This window comes from Cygnus atratus, chromosome 1 (assembly GCF_013377495.2).
Source record: "Cygnus atratus isolate AKBS03 ecotype Queensland, Australia chromosome 1, CAtr_DNAZoo_HiC_assembly, whole genome shotgun sequence".
Taxonomy (NCBI): Eukaryota; Metazoa; Chordata; class Aves; order Anseriformes; family Anatidae; genus Cygnus; species Cygnus atratus.
The window spans coordinates 145,499,952-145,521,290 of NC_066362.1; the positions used below are offsets into that span (position 1 = coordinate 145,499,952).

The 21,339-nt window shown below is 44.0% G+C and overlaps 1 protein-coding gene across 3 annotated transcripts in view; it reads right to left on the minus strand.

Moving 5' to 3' along the window:
* ATP11A (ATPase phospholipid transporting 11A) overlaps nt 1-20,821 on the minus strand; it is a 128,153-nt gene extending 107,332 nt beyond the window's left edge. For all 3 annotated transcript variants that reach the window (XM_035565551.2, XM_035565552.2, XM_035565553.2), the window contains exon 1: nt 20,511-20,821. In XM_035565551.2, coding sequence (XP_035421444.1) covers nt 20,511-20,549 — 39 coding nt within the window. In that variant the 5' untranslated portion in view covers nt 20,550-20,821. The remainder of the gene's footprint in view (nt 1-20,510) is intronic.
* Between the last annotated feature and the right edge of the window lie 518 nt (nt 20,822-21,339).

Consider the following 21,339-nt stretch of genomic DNA (forward strand, 5'->3'; position numbering starts at 1 on the left):
AGAAACAATACTCTTGGTCTCATGCTTCCTGACTCGTGATACCTTCCAGATTCCTAGATATCAGAAAGACTTCTCTTCATGCAGTACCTTTCAATGTGTCCTATCAAAACAACCTGTGGAATTTGGAATTAATCAGTTTAAGCTTAAAGATCAACACCAACAATTGTCATTCTTCAAACCTTCTAAATAGAAGATGCATGAAGCTAAAGTTGACATGCTAAGTTCTCACAAACAACCAAGTGCTGTGTAGCATTTTAAAAGTTTAACTCCATACACCAGATTGAATTGCAGTTCATTGCCTACCTATCACATTAGACAACTGAAAGTAGGGAGAAAGTTCAAGGACAACACAAATGCCTGCCTGCAACTGCAAGCAACCACAAGTATTCAAGAATACTACTAGGATTTTCAACAACAAAAGCATTTGCTCAATGGGCAACTTTTTTTTTTTTTTTTTAAGCTTTCACTGCAAACAGCTAGCTGATCATTAACTATTTTGGCAGAATCTGCTTATACCACCCTTTCTCTAGGCAATGGGTTTTAATCAGGGGGCCACCTGAACCCGGGTATTTTCCTCCCTCCTTATTTCAAGGAGTTGAACAGAGCAATAGTAATTTATTTCAGTGGCCTTTTCTTAAAACAGCTTTCTTCTAAAAAAAATAAGCTCCATTAAAAAAGGGGAAATCCAAAAAAAAAGGCTCCATTAAAATAGGGGAATATTCTGAAGTTACTCTGATAAACTGAGTAAAACCACTGGATTTTTTTTGTCTCAGTCTTAGAGGAGTTTCAACACCCCATTTTCTAGAATCAACCTCTTCCTAGTACTCTGAAGAATCACACATCTACTCAAGGTTCACACTTGCACCTTGGCAAAGGGAGTGCCAACCATTTAGAGCTGAACTTGGATCAACTCTGCTGTTAGCTTACTAAGTGGTGAATGGGCTTTAAAGGCAGCCGTGAACATGATGGCTCCTACGTAAGACACAGGATCTTCCTCCAAGCTGAAGGAAGTAATGAGCCTTCCCATGAAAGCAGTAAACTTAGAGTGTGCTAAAAGAGTTTGTAGACAATGCAGACAAGAAAGTACAGCAGAGAGCTACAAACATTTATGAAAAGGCTCTTGAGTATGAAACCTGGGAAAGAAATGCATCTCTTAGAAGCTCAGACAGTGGCAAGAAAACCCCTGGATTCAATCAGATGTGAGTTAGAAATTTGCAGAAAAAGCAGATGATTTAACGAAACAGCTAAAGACATAGCGTGTAGCATTAAATAAAAAACATTACTTGGCTGAAGGCAAAATTATTTCAGAAGCACGAGAGTTGATGCGTTCAAATAAGGGATACAGAAAAAGCTCCAACTCTCAGAGAAATACAGGGAATTGGAACAGTGATGCACCTCTGTTTTAGTCATTTAATTTCCTCCTCTTAATATCTATATCCTTGGGATGTAAAGCATACATTTTGCTTCCACAAAAAATAATAATAATAATTTAGTTTTATATGTATGTGCATATGTATATACACACAATATACTGTTGAATATTCATCTCCCCCCTAACACAGACAGCTTAAAATAAATTGTAAAATGAGTCTACCCAGTAAGATGTTTCAGAATACAAAAAACTCAGCCCTGCAACTTTTTCCAGGTCAAGCAATAACAACACGCACATGTCTGCTCTATCTTTCATTAAGGATATAGTATGCCCAACAACTGTTAGGAAGTTAAGTGGCAAGGCTCTATTTTGGTCCCCCGTCAGAATAAAGAATTGGCAGAGATACTGTGTGCCATTGGCAAAACTGCTTTCATGCATCTTCTGAAGGATTATCACCATAACAAAGGTGAGTGATTCAGTCATATTTCTCATATCTAATAGTGTCCACCACTTAAAGCCACACCACCACCGTATTTTGAAGCAAGCTACAGTAGATTAAGCCAAATCTAATGACCAGTTCAAAGAAAAAATCATTAGAACTGCTTTAATGATGTTGTAAAAATAACTCGTATTATTCAGACATTTATTCAAACTAATTTATAACCTAAAATGTTACAGAAAAATCACAGATTATTTTCCTATCCTACCTAAAATAGAACAATATCAGGCTCTTAAAGTAGAATAACTATCGGCATTTTCAGAGGGGTTATTACTTCAAGAGCAACGTAATGTCTGTGCCTAGAACTACTTTTTTTGAAAGCTCACTTGCACAGAAGTGGAAAGCTGACAGCCAGATATACACATGCACTCTAATGGCTTAAGAGTTTATTTTAAAGAAAAGCAAAGACAATACTGCATTCCTACTGAGATGAAACAAAGCAGAAGCTTCATTTTTATGGTGCTTAAATTCCTTGAGCATCCTTGGGATCTGTCTTTCCCTGTCCGCAAAAAAAAGATATCTCCAAATTCACTTAAGAGTTGCTGGACATATTCATGTATTTTATAGAGAATATGAACTTACACTCCAGACACACTCAAACCTATAAAATGTGACTTATACTCTTGTTCGGAGTATAATAAGCAAGAATGGAAATTAATACTAGCAAATAAAAATTAAAAAAAAAAGTATGATAAATAAACTCTGCATTGCTAAGGTATAGAAGAAAGCATATTTGAACTTTGTACTTTAAGAAGTACAGTTCTCATTTATTTGCCAGGCAATCTCAAAAACTACAGAGATTTCTCATCAGACCTTCTTTACCCTGAACTGGGAAAGGGCCATCTCAGTATGTTTCCATCTTTAACACAGGTTCAGGTTTGCAACAAAAATTTATTATCCGTGAAGACAGACCTGTGGTCCGCAGGGGGGGAAAAAAAAAAAAAAAACAAAAACATATGAATATGGTGATGTTGAAAGGAAGCATATTCTCAGCTGACAGCTACCACCTCAAACGGTTAGCCCTTTGCTGTGAGAAGTAGGTGAGCTCCTACCTTCCCCAGAGGTCTTCACGTTTCTGTTCAGTCTTAGTGCTCTTCACGCCATGCAACAGAATCTGAACAATGAGAGTGAGGAATGGGAAAGGGGTTCTCAACTGATTAAACATCCACAAGCTTCTGCTGAGAGCTCCTATATCTCAGGACAGAGGGCACTCACACAGTTTTGTCTTCTGTAACATCCTTACCTCCTTTACCTTATACAACTCACTGTTTCTGTTCACTCCTTCCCTAGTTCGTTACTCTGCAGACTTTCGTTTTGCAGCTGAACAAGGAAGAGTGTTTTCCCATGCTCAGCTGTATGTTTAAAGTATCAACCACGCATGCATTGTGCATTTTCCCTTTCCATTTAAGCTGTAGCTATGCCAGTAATCATCATCTTTAAACACTAGTAAATCACAAGCAAAGTGCATGTTCCAAGGTCAGCTGATAGCTGTGTTTGCCATCTTAAAAATAAAAAAATTAAGTGACAGTTCCATTACTAATACTTTCAAGCGAACAATTCGCGCCTTTCAGAAAAAGGTTTACAAAGCAAGTTCTCCTAAAATTCAGTCAGCTGAAACATGGAGCAACAGAAGATAATACCCAGTGTCCAACTTGTACTACAGCTATCATCCTGGATGAAGAGCACCTTCAGTCATAAAACGGAATTAAAGTTGCTGTTTTTTAAAAAGCCCTGCTTAAAACTTACCTGCACCATTGATGTCTTAACTAAACTGAGACCAATCATCCTGCTATCTATGTATCATAAACCAAACAAACTCAGTCTCATTATGTGCAGCGCTTCATAAAAAATTTAGAATGGCAATTTCCTTTAGATCAGGACTTTAGCCCGCAGAGAACAAGAAATCTTTACTATTCTTATTAAATATTTACTATATGGCTGTTCTGGCATCTTCACAAGAAACACTGCATACAAATGTTATGCATTAGAAAAATACGAAAGCTACATTTAAAACACTTAGAAGATGCTGGCAAGCGGACAACAGCTGGGAAACACAAATAAAGCTGACAGCCCAACTTTCACTGCTGATTCTTTCCAGGACAAGCAGCAGCCACACAAGATAGCTTATCCCTTTGCTTGGAGGTCAACATGTGTCAAGTCGTTTTCCATAAAATGGACATTTGTCTCTACCTGAACAAAACTGAGGAACAACATTTTTAGTAAAGCGAGACGACAATCCATTTGTTTCTCCCTAACAGCTTGCCATCAGTGTACATGATTCTCGAAGTCACAAGAGTTTACCAGCTTCGTGTATGTATAAAAGCAAATCTACCTCCCCTCTGCCACAAACACTTTTACCTTCAAACACGTAAACCCGCCAAATCTAACTCATCTAAATCTAAAGGAGTGTAATGCCCACATGATAACCCACGGATGATGCAGAACGTGGAGGCCTTGAAGTAACACGCTGTCTTTGGTATGCCATTCCCTGTCACAGAAGGAAAACTTCAATGTCATGTTCAATATTTCTTTAGATGACTTCAAGCTTTTACATTGCTTTCCTACCAGGTGTAGTATAACCATATTCCAGCGCAACAGGTAAACGTAATGAAGAGACTAAACAATCCCATTACATCTCAGGATGGGAAAGCACAGCCACCTACCCCACCAACACCCACATCTTACACTCCAGCAACAGCCACCACAATCACTGGTTTCTGGCAGGACTCGTCACACACACAGTAATTTAGCAAGCCAGTCTGCAGTAAGAGGACAAAGGAAGAGGCCTTCCCCCCCACCCCTTATTCATTGCAGAACTGTCAGAGGACATTATAATGCACCACAAACTCCTCTCCAAGCCACGTGCGAAGCAGCTCCAGCCAGCACCCTACGAACTCCCCAGCCCAAGCATCAGCGCAAGATTTAGACAAACAAAAATATTCCAATGCAGAGCGGGATCAAAATAATGCCAGTTGGAAGAGTTTTCAGATGATTATCCCAGGTACAAAGCTTGCCTTCCAGCAGGTGTGCCAGGCCAAATTTCAAGCATTCAGCCTGAGGTCAAGGCAGCTATTTCAGGGCGCCTGGTTTCTGACAGAGCAAAACGCTGTCCTAACAGCAAGCAGCCCCCATTCTGAGAGCAGAGGCTGAGAACACCCACACTTCCGCACTGTGAAGAACGAAGTAGCCCTGAGCTGCTGTAAGCTCATCACCCCAGCTTCCAATCCTCTTTTGCTGCCAGTCTGAACTGCCACTTCCAAATACATCAGACAGATGCCCAAGAAATCGTGAACTACGCTCCTTCCTAGCACAGCCTGCCAAGACAGCTGCACCACTGCCTGCACTAATAACTCGAGAAGGTACTAAAATAAAATTTTGGCACTGTTGTCCACCAACAGAAGGTACTCCTACCATTACAAGAGACGGCTATCATTGTGTTTTTCTATTTAGTAGAGAAATGTCAGGCAACAATATATTTAGTAACTGAGCATGGCCTAATCCTTTCGGTCATGCGCTTCAGCTCAGCCGGAGGAAGGTAACAGCGGCATGTTTTGTCAGCTGCAGATCTCCAAGCCCCAAAGGCAGCAGGATCCCCCCAGGAAAGGAGGGTCAATATATCCGTCCTGCACAAGACCCACCACACAAACAGCTGATTTGTGTCAGCTGGGGATCAGATGACCCAGATCAGCTCCAGACTCCCGGCGAAGAGGGAGGCAACTTCTCTGCCAGGCTGCGAGAGTGCTTTTGGAGTTCGCTGCCCTGTTTCCTGTAACAGCCCAACAGGGATGCTTGCGAGAGGATAGACAAGCTAGGACAAAAGCTACAGAGAAAGTCTACAGGTCTAAAACACAAGGAAGATAACTGAAAGGATAAAACAGGAGGCCTGAGCAGGCAGAAGCCTGTAAGTAAGTCTTTTCAGGAGAGACAGGAACCATAGTAAGATAGCTGAGCTGGCACTAAAGGGAAACTGAGGCACTGGAGTAAGACACATCTGGGCCTAAAGACCTGAAGGTTACTCAGTGCACGGGAGAACAGCACATCCTGAACCACCTGGAGAAGCAAAACTGAGCAAACAGTGCTTCAGCAAGCCACGTGATACCATCCAGACCCAGGGTTGTATCCTCTCTGGTATAAACTCTAGAGCCCAGCCTCAGAATGTAATCCTTTTCAGGAACATCAGTGCTTTAAAGGCTGCTGCAAACAGACTGCATGCCCATGTGCTTTGCAAGGTGAGATCAGAATTTTAAGCACATTTGTTTTACTTCCATTAGCAAATAGCAACAGCTTACTTGTTTAATGTAATTGGATGGAAAGGCTGAGCCCAGTACAGGAGGAGAATTAATCCCTCTGAAGTATTCTCAAAAAGATGAAGCAGAATCTACATCCTGGAGTAGTTTGTCACAAAGCTTCCTGCTCCTCTTTTAGAACCCAAATCTTTTAAGAGAGCATCCCACAATTTAAACCACTTAGGCAATCTACTCGCACTTTTAAAAAAAACCACTCCAACAGAAGCATGAACGCTGCCCTAATTTGCCAATTTAGTGGTCAGCTCTAAGTAAGAGTCCCAGGCAGCTTCAACTGACCACATAAGTAGAGGACAGAGATGTATTTATAGCCCGCTGTCCCTCAGCCACCAGCTCAGAAACCACAGAAGGACACGCCACGCCACATGACTTAAGCACGCGATATCAAGTGCTCCGGCTTCTCTTCCTGCCCAGGGCTCCCTCTGTTCCACTCCTTCACCTTCCTTCTCCCTAAGATTTTAAAACAGAGAGAGAAATCCACTGTATTCACATGCCCCAAACTACTTTAAGAAAACATAAGCCAGGTATACTGAGATCAGGTAGTCTCCTTTCATAGTTTCCTTCCAAATAGTCAAATGATCTTTGCCATCTTTTATCCCGGTTAGGGCCTCAGAAACTTTCCAGATGCTTGTCAGGCTCTTAACGCAGTAAGAAATCTTTCAGGAACAGCTTACAGCCTGTTGGTTTGATCCAATATTTTATGGTAATAGGATTGAATAAATAAGTCTCTTTACATGGACAGCCGGAGCTCACCCGCCGTCGCCTCCCACTTCCTCCTCCCGTTCCCACGCCGCGCACACTCCTCGTTTCCAAACCCAAAAGCAGCTCCACAGTAACTTCAGAGCACGTGCACCCCCAGCCAGCATGCCACAGGGACACAGCCACCTCATCAGGAAAGCTGAGACCAACAAGCCTAAGTCTCAAGGACACAGGCATTTTCACACCATTTGTTACTAATTTAAGGCCAATAGCTTCTCTCTTCCAGCCGCTCAGGCCACGCTTACGCATCAGCAGCTCCCAAATTAAGTTCTTTATGGAAAAGGGTACGCACCAACTGCGATTTTGGTTGTTACAGGATTTTGTTTAAACTGAAACAACAAGAGCCAGGAGAAATACCTTAACCTGGTCAGGTTCATTGCTATTAAAGCCTTAACTCCGCCTACGGTAGTTTTTACTGAGCTCATGTACACAGGGAAGTTGCTGTGAGCCTCTATTACGGCAATCTTTAAAACATGAATGAACAAACACATCACGCAGTATAATTACTGCTCAGAATAACAACTTGCTGAGTCTGTAGGTTATCACTAAGATCTTGCACAGCTTCATCCACAGAGCCTGTTTTAAGCTACGATGTCTTAGTACCATCTGGTTGGAGAAGAACATGATATGGCTGCAAGAGAGGCAAGAAAACATTTTCTTCTTTAAGAACTGTTGATTTGTTAATCGTAATTTATTTTAGAATCAAAATAACACAGGTTGAAAGGGATCTCTCCAGGCCATCTGGTCACTTTTTATAGAAAAAGTTAAAAATTATATCAGACATAAAAATGCTTCAAAAACAAATGTTTTATTGCTCTGCATACTACACACAGTCTACTAGACAAAGCAGTGAATGATCCAACCTCCTGTTGGCAGTAGTTGCTCTGCTTCAAGCAGACTGGGCAGGATGACCCTCAGAGGAGTTCTGTGCTCCTACACCACATTGCTGCTCTCCAGTGCTGAAAGAAGAACCCAGCACAAATCAGTAAGATGGTAAACTGATAAACTGACTACATTCTGCTAAAAGGCCCCATAAGAAATACAGCCGCACAGGGCTTCTGAAATCCTGAATCTTATTCTGTGATGGTTTCCTCCCCTCCCACCCTCTGAAAGTTTTAGAAACACAAAGTTTAAATAGTTATTTTCAGTTTACAAATAAATGAATTTGTAATATCCCTAGTGAAAGACATCAGGTACATCCTGTCTCCATGTGGAAAAAGTCTTGATTTTTATGTTTCTGATGTTGGCCTTCACACAACCAAAAAGCTTTCTTTTACCAGTTCCCACAGCTGCCTGTGAAAGGGCTGAAGGTGCTCGGGGTTTTTACAGTCCTGACAGAAGACTCCTGTGCTGGCTAGCATCCCTATTGCAATAAAACATGTTCTCATATGCACACAGGAAGAGATGCTAAGCATATAATGGCTGCTCCATTTTCCCCACAGTCATTATGCTTTGATTGCACTTAGAGCTTTAGGAAGGTCAAGCCACGTGGCACACGAGTGCTACCAGACACCGCACGTCACAGGGTTCATTTGGGGAGGGTGGCTGGGTTTTAAGTAACGCTCCTTCCAGTAGGCAGTACCCAAATTCTTCTCCTCATACCATAAGTCATAGAGCTCCTTGTCATTCCCATGATGTGTTATCCCTCCTCTCCCAATTACTCCTTTTCTGATGCCAGATGCTATCCACAAGGCAAGCCAGTGTTTCACGGATGTCAGCAGCTTGCCAAATCAGCCCTGACTCACGGGTCATCTCCTTGGTACGTTGCCACATCCCAGCTCAAATCAGCACCTAAAGAACCCCAGCACGGGGCAGCACTCCCTCCCTCACAGTGAAGCTTTCTCCTACTACACGCTCTGCACCTGCAAACCCTAAGCAAGTGACCTTCTCATAAACGCACCCTCATACGCATTGCCCCGTGGTCTGCCACTCAGTGAAGTAAAATTATAATATCTCAACAAGCCAACAGCACATGCACAAGAGGAGGGAAATGAACAAGTAAACAGACTGCCCAGGGAGGTTGTGGCGTCTCCTTCTCTGGAGATATTCAAGGCCCATCTGGACGCCTACCTGGGCAGCCTGCTCTAGGGAACCTGCTGTGGCAGTGGGGTTGGACCCGATGATCTCTTGAGGTCCCTTCCAACCCCTACACTTCTGTGAAACCTGTCTCCACTGCCAAAACTCCTTCTGACAGCTCTTCAAAGCTCAGAAGAGCTCTGTACAGAGCTCCCATTTGCTCTTTTCTACATGCTGTGAGAAACTGCGAAGTCCAGACCATGGCTTTTACCACCGTAAGGAAGAGGCGACACTTGGCTGCCTGCAGCAGGAACAGGGCCACAACGGGGGGGCCTTCCCACCCCGGGGCAGATCTCGGCACCCTGCACCAAGCAGGGAGCTCCCCAGAGGCCCCGAAGCCCACATCTCCGCTCTTCCCCTGAGGCCTCAAAGGCACATATGTGGATTTGGAGGTGAAGAGTTCAGTGGCACTGCTTCCTGCCTTAACACCAAAGTCAACTCCAAGCTGCATAACCAAGCAGCTGCTGTTCTGCAGCAACCAAAGCCCTCACCAGCAGCACCACGTATTCTGACTGGGGGCTGAAGGCAACCAGCTGAAAAGCCAATGCTGCAGTCTTACGAGTCTTAAAGCACTGCAAGCATTCACAAACGTCTCACCTCGTAACTCAGCTACAACCGTGACTCAACCAAACCTTGTCTGGTTTTAGTCAATTTTAACACACACAAAAAAAGCACGGGTAAAAGCATTATTACTTTTCGTTTTAAATGCCTTAAAGTTTGTTCTAGACTGGAAAATGGCAAAGGAATACTGATATTTTAATTTCACACACCCAGCAGAAGCCTAGCCTCGAGTCATTTATATAGTTAACTAACATTATACATACACTGACATAAAAGCTCTTTGAACAAGTTTCAGCAGATACCATTAACACAGTAAGTCAAAATGCTCGTGGTGGCCTTTCCACTTCTTAGGGAAGAAGTCAGAGGCTGGAACCCTCCTAAAAAAAAGACAAGCACTTCACATTTGAGACCTCCTGGGCTGAAAGAGACAGGAGATGCAAAACCACAACCCAGGTTGCCCTTCATAAAGCTCTGTCTGTACCTGCCTATGTTCATGTGCATTGCTCCACAACAGCATCAGAAGCTTTCCCTTCATTTCTACATCATTACAGCCACTAAGCATGCAGGCTTAAACTCCTCATGTCAGACAAGAACTGGAAGCATCAACAAGGCAGCGTATTTATGCATCATGTTAATGTGACTGAGCAGTGCTGGGCTAAGGACAGAGCTTCTCCCATCTCCTTTCTTCCCTCTTGCTGCCAACACAGAGACACCTCTGGGCCAACAAGTATACCTGGTCACCCAACAGCTCCACGTAGGGAACATTCAACACGTTCAGATGAACAACACTTCGGCATTGCAGGTGAAATTATGAAATTATTAGCCCTGTTTTTTTCAGTCCTAGAAGGTAAAATAAAAGAGTTCAGCAGCTGTGCTCAGAAGAAGTGTTAAGAACAAAGTCCTCTTCTATCCCAGCTTTAGTGCCCTCTCCACCCCTAACTCCCAACTATGATACTGAAGACGAGCCACGTATTTAAGTGGCTACAGATCTATTGTACAGAAGATAGATATACATTCCTGCAAACAGCTTAGAGTCAACAAGGAAGAGTAGGCTGATCCCAAACTCTTAGATCTGCTCCAGTTTAAGGTAGCCAGGAATTAGCTGAAAATTCAGTACGAAAGGCTACAAACACTAAACGTTCTTGTCAATTGGGCAGTATATTTAAAATCCAGCATATAGATTTTCAAACATTAAATTAGCTTGACAACATTTGTAATACTCGTTAGCTGAGAAATTTTTGATTCTTCTTTAAACCTAGATGAAGAGAAGCTTTTTTTTTTTATTAGAGTTAAGCTTTCCAAAAAGTTTCACATTGCTGGCCAGGAGGCTGGAATGTGAAAGATTTTGTAAATACTACGTGCAATCTTAAAAGTTCACTGATAAATCAAAAAAGGATACACGTAACTTGCTAGAAAGGAACTGTAACTAATCTGAAACACCAAACACTAATGAGAAGCAATAGCATTTCAGTGCATTCTATGTTTACAGAGAAAATGCTGAACGTTAACCTGAAGAAAAGCATTAACATTAATCAATCAAAATCTGCTTATAGCATAGGGAGCCTTTCTGAGCAAAGCAAAATGCCCTCCCTGAACTTATTTATACTACATTTCTGCTAGCATCAGCATGAAAGTTAATTATTCTTTTAGTTATGACTTGGTCAATACACTTGCTTTGAGCCTACCTTTGCAATATCTTCTCTCATACCTATCATATTTCACATAATGAAAGAGGGCTGTTTCTACGTAGGCATATTTTTATAGTAAGATTAAACGGCAGCCTGGCTTATAAGAGCTTTCGTAACAGTGAAATTTAAAGTAGTCTGCTCTCTCTTAAAAAAGAAATAAATAGCAGAATGAGTAGTACATCAGCTTTCCCAACAATCTGTTTCCTCTGCCTTTGCTGTACTTTACCACTGACTTGATGTGCCCTTTCCTTCACCTGACAGTAAAGTTTGATACCCGGCCGATCTACTTAGGCTATCGAAAGGACTTCATCTGAGAGGTGCTAGGGTTAAAACAGCATCTGAAGGTAGAAGGTATGCACTGGCATAGCATCAAGCCAAAGCCATAAGCAAAGACATCAGATGTATTTTAACAGAAGACCACAACTTTCCTTGAAGTCAGCTGGAGCGCTCTAGAGCCCAAACCTCCACTGACTCAGGAAACACTTTATTTCAGCCTGGGCCAAGGAGCCCACTCCAAGTCACCTCACAAATAAAATGAAATAAACAGACTTCAACTTTTTCTGGCCCGTCCTTCTTCACGTGTATTATCATATATTCAAGTGTATTATCATATATTTGGGGGTTGGACACGATGCTCTCTTGAGGTCCCTTCCAACCCCTACAATCCTGTGATTCTATGATCATTCAAACAGAAGAGTAGATCGGACCCTCTAGACTACTGTTCTGGAGAAAACAAAACCAAAGAAACAGTGATTATCAGTAACCTACCTGCAATCGTTAGTATTAAGTGTAAGGTCACAAGAGCAATTTCTATGACATCATTCCAATATCCTCTTTGTAGCTTTGCTGCGTACTATTCACACCTCATGAAAGTCATTTGTCACTTATCAAATGTCCATTCTTTTAACCAAATCTCCTCTGAAATGCACAAAACAATTTTTTCCTTTACATTAATGCCATCTTATGCACATCATGTTTTCCAACGGTGGTAGTATTTCTCATGGTTTTATTTTGTAATGACCTCCTGCCAAGTACAGCAGCCTAATGTCAGTTATCAAATGCCATTTCCAACTCAGATCCACCTCAAGAGAAGCCACATAACCATCATGAGTGGCACAAAAATCAGTATACAAGCATAGATTACCATTAGTGTTTGTACTTAATCATAATGTTCATTTGTGCAAGCAACTTATTAATAGTACTTTGAAAAGATATGAAGGGCTACGTAAAATGTTAAGAATGAACTGAAAGTTGCTAATGTAATTCAGATAACAAGAAATCCATTTCGGTTCATCTACGCATCCACTTCACAACATAAATTAGAGGCATTAGAGACAAAGAGCTACTGGGTAAATAGCTCAATTCCTTTCCATGTCCTCTGTCCATCCATATTTCTTTCTGGACACGTACTTCACACACAGTTTCTTTTTCTGCATAACTGTTTTGATTATTATTACCATTAATCTTGCAAAACTTCACTGGTGCTTCAACAGATGTGCTTTTCAGAGGATTTCACAACATCCCATCTTAGTAGTAATGTAGAGGAAGAACCTAATTGTCCTTAATCCTCTATTTTAAATAGGTTAGATGAAATCCTCTTTTGACTGAAGCAAAGAGATTAGTCGGTGCCACCAGGAAAACAAAACACTGTTCTCCCCTCACCCCACCCTGTACCTAGATGAGTAATGATTAATGAAAGAAACAAATTAACCAGTCTCATATTTCAAAGAGAGAAGATAATCTATGGGGAATAGCAGAATAAATGGAAAGGTGTCCCTATGAAACCTCCCAATTCTTCAGTTCTCATGCTTTTAAGTAGCTACAACAATAACATAATAAGCACCCCAGAATGTAATTTCGCAGTATGCCTCAGTAACTAGACATAACTTGGCTTAATTGTTGACATTGCTTTCTCTTCTGCTACCCCTGATTATTCCCCACACACTCCCTGTATTCCTCCATCACTTACTTGTAGAGGTGTGCACGTGTGCTCTCTGAAATCGCATGCAGTTCCTTTGGCAGTGGGGAACACTTACCAGCAAAGAAAAAGGCACACTAAAGACAAGGATTACAGGCCCATGTTGGCACTCAGTTTTCTTCCTGTGACAGTGTTTCCTTACCTCAAAGCTTTAAACTGCCCTTAAAACTTCTCTCTGTAAAAGAGCTGGGCAATACTCTCATCCCTGTTGTAAAGAAAGCTGAAGGAAGATCAGTGAAATTAACATCCAGATTCGTAAAAGATACGTAAGTGCTTTAGTAGCCCATGGTCTTCTGTGAAGTTCCAAAGAAACTCCCTAGCCCCTGGCTCATCCCATCCATCTCCTAAGACAACCCAGGCTAGGTTGCCAGCTTCTCCTAGAAGGCATGCATTTTTAAAATAGTATCACAGAAAATAGACACTTACAAAATTAAAGTCAAAGTTAAATTGAACAAAAGCTAGCAAAGCACATTTCACGACAACTCCGGGCACGTTTGGGCCACAGGCGCCTCAGAGTCATTACTGAGAGGGAAGAAGAAACACAGAAGTGGTATCTGCGTGACAGAGAAAGGATCCTTGGTTTGCCTCGTCTACCTGCAGGTGTTGCCATGGCAATTATAGCAGGGAAGATAATAGCATTCCAGTGTCATTCTGCCTCAGCTCGGGATGAACTTCAGCTGAAACGTCCCTCGACAATTACACAAATAGAAATACTACATTACACTGTGTAATGGTAAACCAACAGAATAAGTATTATTCTGGAAAAACGTAATCTGACTAAAAGACTTAAAATGATGAGAGGCAGGCCCTCTTGTTCAAAAACAAACGGTAACATCAAATCCAGTTGCGTAACAGGTGCCAAAACGTCCGCTCCGTCTTTCTGTGGGGGTGCTTGCTTTGTTTCCTCTCCCTGCCACCGCTGCACGCGACACGGAGGAGGCATGGCACTGCTGGTCAGGTTGCAGCACCTCAGGGACACACGTGTTTCCCAGTTGCATTTAAGTCTGGTTAGCTTAAACAGGTCTGTTATCCCCATCCTGACAGCGCAAGCAGTAGCCAGCTATTATATTTGTGGAACCCTTAACTTGTCAACCCAGTTTTATTTATTTTTTTTATTAAGTGTTCCAGCTTTAAAAGGCTGACTCATTAGAAAAATCCCACTTCACCTTGCCGCTTTTCTCGTTTCAATTACTGTTACGTGACAGGAGCAAAGAATGAATGAGAAGCAGTCAACAGGGATTTTAAGCTATAAATGTGCTACGCTGTACCTTACCCTCTTCCATTCCCAAGAACGATTTTGAAAAGGCTTCCTGCTTTCAGTATCGATGTTCTGCTGTCCCCCAGAAGAGGCACAAGAGCAAAACTGTATTTCAATAAAAAGAACTGACAAAAGACAGAAGTGACTATGCAGTTCCCATCACTGAAGAAAAACTGCATGTACTTTTGATGCTAAAAATGGCAAGGTTAGGAGTTCTTGATCTATTTTAAGTCACTGAAACAAACTCTGATAGCAGCAAACATTTCATTTGGAGAGTTGAAATTGCAGAACTATCTGTTGCATATAGGTGAGCAATATTTTGTAGTCAATAGCAACCAGCTTATAATAGTTCACTTGCAAGAAGCCAGAGACTGTTTTACAGCGTCCTATTTTCATTCATTTAGTCTCAAAAACAAAAAAAAATGTTTTTCTTGTATAAATTAGCTAATTGATGGGTGCGGGAGATGAACGAAGTCCACACAGTTCTCCCTTTCCTTTGGGTTGGGGGGTGGTGTTTGCTTGTTTTGCCTCAGATTATAGTGAAACATCTGAAGAGTACATTACAAAACAAGAAAGAATATACAAAAAGGCACTACTAGTGTGCAAGAGCTAGTTGGATTTGCAGAAGCACCAAATCCCGTCAGCCACACTCAGCGTTTCAGCAGAATTAACTCCTGAGGGAAGCAAAGCTTTCAAACTTCCCCTCTTTAAAAGCTGGGCTGAAAAGCATCAGATCAGCACACAATACAGAGCGATTCCCCAGGAAAAACAGCAAACGGGAGAATAACAAGGCAATGATGCCAGGGGGAAACAGGAATTGAAATAGGAATTCAGGAGTTACCCATGCTGTTTAGACACATTCTGTCAGCCTTCTGCACCGAGAACAACTGGCATCCACGAACAGCAAAGCTGAAAGGCGAGATGGGAAGCCTCAAGAAAACATCGTGACGCTGACATCCACAAGAGGTATCAAAAGTGCGTTACATACCAGGGATAGAAAGAACTGCTTAAAAAATGCAAGATACTGATTACTGGCTTGTAAGCACATGCCTAGCCCCTACTGAGAACATCTTTTGTACAGTTAGGAAAGTTTGAATACAGGCAGGATATAAACACATTTATATGGCATTTAAAACAGCTTAAAATTCTGTCAAATCATACTCCTGGAAGAAAAAAAAAAACAGCCCTTTTATCTTACTGTAAGTGACAGCTAAGAAAAACAGCGTTCATTTGAACAGGCACCCCAACTAAGGAACATCTAGACGGTGCTCATTCAGCACCAGCCTGCAAAAGAGCAGGAAAAGCTGAGTGACTACGAGGAAAGGCAAGAAGTGGAATGAGAGCGTGCCCTCAGATGTATTAACTGAGCTCAGGAAACTGTAGGTCATCTGAAATGCTTGATAAATGGACCATTTTTTAGACGAGTAATTCAGAGCACTGAGGCTTGTAGTTCCTCCAACTTTCAGGCCAAAGCAGTTGATACAAAGGTTGGTAACGCTACAGATGAAAAAACCCTGAAGTTTATTTATTTATATTTGTTTATATCAAGACTACATATAAAATACTTAGGAAATTGATTAGAAAACAGCTTCAGAATCTTTCTGCCAATAAAAACAACATTATCAGTTAAATCAGTGACCAAAACTCACAGGCTACCATGAAATTTAGCGGTGAACATGCTAAAAACCCCTAAAATAACTTTCTGGTTAGACTAATCGATCATCTTCTCAAACTACGATTAAAGCTGACCCACTTCTGTAGAAGCAGCAAATACAGCAGCCATTTGTAAACTCATTTATTCCATCCTCCCAAAAGCAGATTTTTCTAAAATACCTGCAGAACGAACAGACCAGAAGCTTCCCAGGGGACCGAGCTGTAATAAATCACTTTCCTTTTCGAAGTGAAACTGCATTTGCTGATATACACATTTAGAGATAGTTGCACGGGCAACAGACACTTAACACCCAGCTTCGTAATCCTGAAGTAATAAGAGAAGCAATAAAGTGGCAGGATTACTAAATACACTACATAACAGAGGCAAAAGCGTTCAGTAATACGGACCTTTGACCCAGTAGTTATTTATTGTGGCATCCAAAGGCACCAACCTGGGCAGCAGCAGTTACTGATGAGGGGCCAGCTGTCTCACAAATACAGACCAGACTGTTGCCTTCCGCTGCAAGATGTTTAGTGACCATCTAGTGTCCAAACAAACATATGCTAAGAGTGACATTTCCCAGCTTGCCCGGGCACATTCGAATCCACAACATTCAGGCATACGCAAATCCACATTCAGACATAAACAGCTATCTGAATACACGAGATATCTGCACACATTTTATTAAGCTCAGGAAAAATAACGTTCCTTTTAGGAATGGTATAAAGACTTATTTTAAGAGTTAGCTATCTCTCAGCTATAAAGAAGAACTTCAGAAGTCTCAAGATCAGCAAAAAAAAAAAAAAAAGATTACCAGACAAAGCTAACGCAACAGCAGTTACATGGGCACAATATATTGCTTAATGCTATCTAATGAGTATCCCAAATAACCCAACCATAAACAGAAGGTAATCTTCTATGAACATGGTGTTAATTACGATGTCCCCCTCCCCAACCCAGATAATTTACTGCTTTAATATTAACTAACAAGCCTCTCTCACCCCTGAGCAGGCTCGGTGTGATGCTTACGGGACAGCGCGCATTAACTCAGCCTCCTCAGACCGTCAGGCTGCCCTCCCTGGGATAGGGCACGTCTTTGGGGAGCGCCCAAACAGCCCAAGGGTAAGACAGAGAAGCGCACTGTCTGATGCAAACGCAACGTCCAGAAAGAGAGGTTGTGTTCTAATAAAGAGTACGCGATATCAAACATACCCCCCACTCCCAATGGGGATTTTTATACAAACCTCATAATGGTATTTCCCCTCTTTGGGAAGGTAATCTAAACGATGCAGTCGTCAAAATCTGTCTTAATTACAGAAGGCTTATTGTGATTCCGTGGTTCCATGTAGTGGAAGCTGTATATAAAGACGTTCTACTCCATTATTCAAAGGTGCCTCTAGTACAGTGGATACCATTTAAAGCAGCAAAATACACAGGCTAATCTCAGACCCAATTAAAAATTTGCATTGTTATATTTCAAACTGAAGGATCAGAAAGCATTTGGAGAACTACACTGAACTTTCGGTCAGCTGCACTGCAGTGAAACAGACACCTTTGGCACAGCCCGTTATTCTTTAACGGAAGCCCTACAAATTGTGTATGGCCGCAGCCATGGAACGGGGAAAGTCCTACAGTGAAAGAAGAAATCCACAGGATGACCATAAAGAGGCCGAACAACAAAATGTCTTTTTAGAAATTGGTAAAAGAGATATTACTGCCTCTGTCCTAGGAGGCTACACCATCTCTTGGTGAAGAGATACAAGCTATGTTATGAGGAGCGTGCTGAATATGGCCCCAACCCACATCACTGGCATGTTCCGACACCTGGAAGATACAACAAACATAAGAAGCTGAGCGCAGGTGGAACAGCAGACATACTGGAAAGCACTAAGCAGAAAACTGACTTCAGCTTGAAGTGGCAGCACCCAGCCATCACCACGCTTCCAAGCAGCCTTTGAGATGCGCGCTATCACACCGCTTCAGGGCGCTGACCGCAACAACAACAAGGCGAGGGGGTTGGGGAACCTTCCAGCACATTCGGGACGCGCTGGTATGTCACTTACGTCTCCACGCCCTGTGACATACAGCAGAAGAGAAAGAAAAGCCGTTACACAGAAGTCTTAGAGATTGTTGCACGAGAAGCTTCCATCAGTGCAACGCAACTGTTTGTTACCCTGAGACCACGTGTTGCTGCCCTAAGAGCTCCCAGCTACCTCGACAGCATCTCCAGCCTGAGCTCACCTGCTCCAGGGAAGACTGCAAGCAGACAAACCTCCGGCACGACCTGGAGAGTGACCATCTGCAGTCCTAGGGCACCAACTGCCAAGCCGGCTCTGCACAAACTTCTACTTATCCCACGCGTGAGCTCACCTGGACACATGCTCAGGATGTACCACCCTCCCTGGTCTCCTGCTGCCTGGTCTCCCTTACAGGAAAGCAGCCTGGCAAGAGGCAAGGGCATCCGGACTTCTGAAGCGTATCTGCTTTGTATATAGCTTGGGTGGACAACTACGGAGCAGCACCGCTGACATGTGCATCTGCTGCTCATTTACAGCAGGCAGTTTCAGGCACGGCACTCAAGCTACTAATTTTCATTTTCAGTGCTGTAGCTGTACAAAAATAGTTGAACCATAGAAAGAAGAGAAAACCACACACACAGTTATCAGCTTGCCAGATTTAATGGCCTTACTGAAATGATGAAACCAGGTTTATTTACAACAGCTTTTTCCTAAATGCTCCCACCTTGGAAGAAAAAGTCAAAAAGAAAAAAAAACACCAAGAAACTGACCAGATAATAGAAGTGCAGCAGAACAAGAAGCAACAGGTAAAAATATACACGTCAGCCTGGAACAGCCAGGCAGTCACCGAGACATAGCCTACTGGCATAAAAACAAAGCAGAAAGTAGTGTGATCTAGGAAATATGAACGCTTCCTCACACAGGCTAAGTGTTTTGTCCAGTTTTTAGACTGCTGAATTACCTTCATTAGCAGTGTGGGAGGGTGATGACAGTCTGCAACTTAAAAGCTCAAGTGCCTTGTTATTTTCAGCATGCTATCTTCTTACATACTTCTTTGTGTTTTAAAACAAATCCTGTAGTTAATCTCAAGCCTGTTTCAAACATATTCAATGCTTAGCTTGAAAGAGAGGTTAGCAACAATGTTATGCAGAAAAGATTTGCAGACCACGGTATGCTCTATGCACAATGAATGCAGTGTGATTTCCAGACGGTTTGTAAAGGCTCCAAATGTAGGCACACACACAAGAAAATCTTCAGCTAAATCCTACAGTTAGATCAGCACTGAGGGATCACAACACCTGAACCGATCCTGCCTGTTTCTAAACAGAGCTCAGCACGGTTCACCTGAGCTTTGCATATCCACAGAGACTTCTGCTTCTCTCGTTGTATTTAGTTTTCTCCTCCTTCCTTCCCCCGGGGTTACTTTCTAAGGATCCACATACACACACGACTGCTTTCAGTACTCACCTCTCCATTCTCTCCTCACCTCACAGAATACCCTAAACAGCGAAAAGATCCAGTATAATCTTTTCACCTCTACCATTTTTCTTCTTTCATACACAAAGAAGACTTCAGAGCATGTGTTACGTGACCATATCTCGACATACACAAAACTAAGAGTATTCACTTTTGTTCGGTCTGAGCACGAAAGTTTCCTGACTTACAGTACTTCCTGCACGGGAGGAAGGGCTGTAAGCATTTGGAAATACGGAGTGACGGGAGCTGCTGGGGAAGCAAGGCAGAGAAAGAAGCCAGGCATTATTACCTCTCACTCCTATCGCCTCCCATTTGTTTCTTCCGCATCCCCAAGGAGAAGCTGGAGTTTCCCTGCTGCTGCCTGACCCTGACCATGGCGTTACAGACCTCTGCGCTTCCCGGCGTCCTGCCCCACGGCTGTGATCGTGTCAGGAGTTCAGTGAAACCAGATTCTCACTCACACACCTCGGTCTACAACTGGATCCACTCTCAAAACACCACCGAGTTGGGTGGGGGAAAACGCGGCGGCCACCAAGTAAGGTCAACTCTCCTTCCCCCAGGCTTCGCGCGTTTGATCTTCACCACGCACATCTCCCAGAGGACAGGCTTATTTCTCAACATCCACCCCTGCCAGCTTCACAAAACGCAGCTCGACTCAAAGAATACGACCAAATAAAAATAAAAAAGGGAGTTTTTACCCGCCGTGCTCACCACGTCTCCGAGGCTCGCCCCGACGCGGGGCGGCCGGGGAGGGCTGAGGGGAGCCCGCGGGCACCCCCCGCCCCCTCAGGGGCACCCCCCGCCCGCAGGGGCCCCCCGAAACCCCCTCCCCGAGCCCGGTGCCTGCGGCGCGGAGCGGGCACTCACGTAGCGGCTGACGAGGGTCCGCAGGAGGCTGCAATCCATGGCGGGCGGCCGCCGCTGCCCGGGCGCTCAGCACGGCGCCGCCGGGTGCTCGCTGGTGCCGCCGGGCTGCCTGCCTGGCCCCGCTGCCCACATGCGGGGAGCCGCCGCCACCGCCGCCGCTCCTGGGCTAAGCCTCGCACCGGTCTCTGCTGCTGCTGCTGCTGCTGCTGCTGCCGCCGCCGCTGCGGCGCGGTGCCCCGCGGCCCCTCATGCCCCGCCGCAACGCCTCGCAAGGCGAGCGGAGCCCGCAGCCGCCCGGCTCCGGGGGGAGGGCTCGCCGGGCTCCCGCCCCCTCGCTCTGCCCGCCCCGGCGGGAGAGCACCGAGCCGCGGCCGCCCCCGCGCCGCTCCCCTCGGGCGCGGCCAACGCAGCCCAGCCCAGCCCGGCTCTCCGTCATGCGGGGCGGGCGGGCATGCGCGGCCCTATTCCTTTCCCTAGTTCCCGTCTTCCATCGTCTCTCCGCCTGCAGCCGTCGTGACGGCGCTAACGGCCGCCCTGGTTGGGGAATGGCACCCGGAGCCCCCCGGGCTGCTCGGGCTCCTGCCGCCGTGAGGCGCGGGGCGGCTGGGGGCTTCCCCCCGGCCCTAAGGAAGGGGCGAACGGAGAGCCTCAGGGTCCGGAGCCCGCGGGGCGCAGCCCTGATAAGCCGAGTGCAGCTGCTGTGGGTGAAGGGATTGGCAGAAGTCGGCAGAAATGTGTCTAAAGAGAAGCAGGAGTGTGTCTTTATCGCCCCCCCCCCCCTCTTTTTTTTTTTATTTTTAATATCTGAAGGAATTCCTGTGAGGGCCTT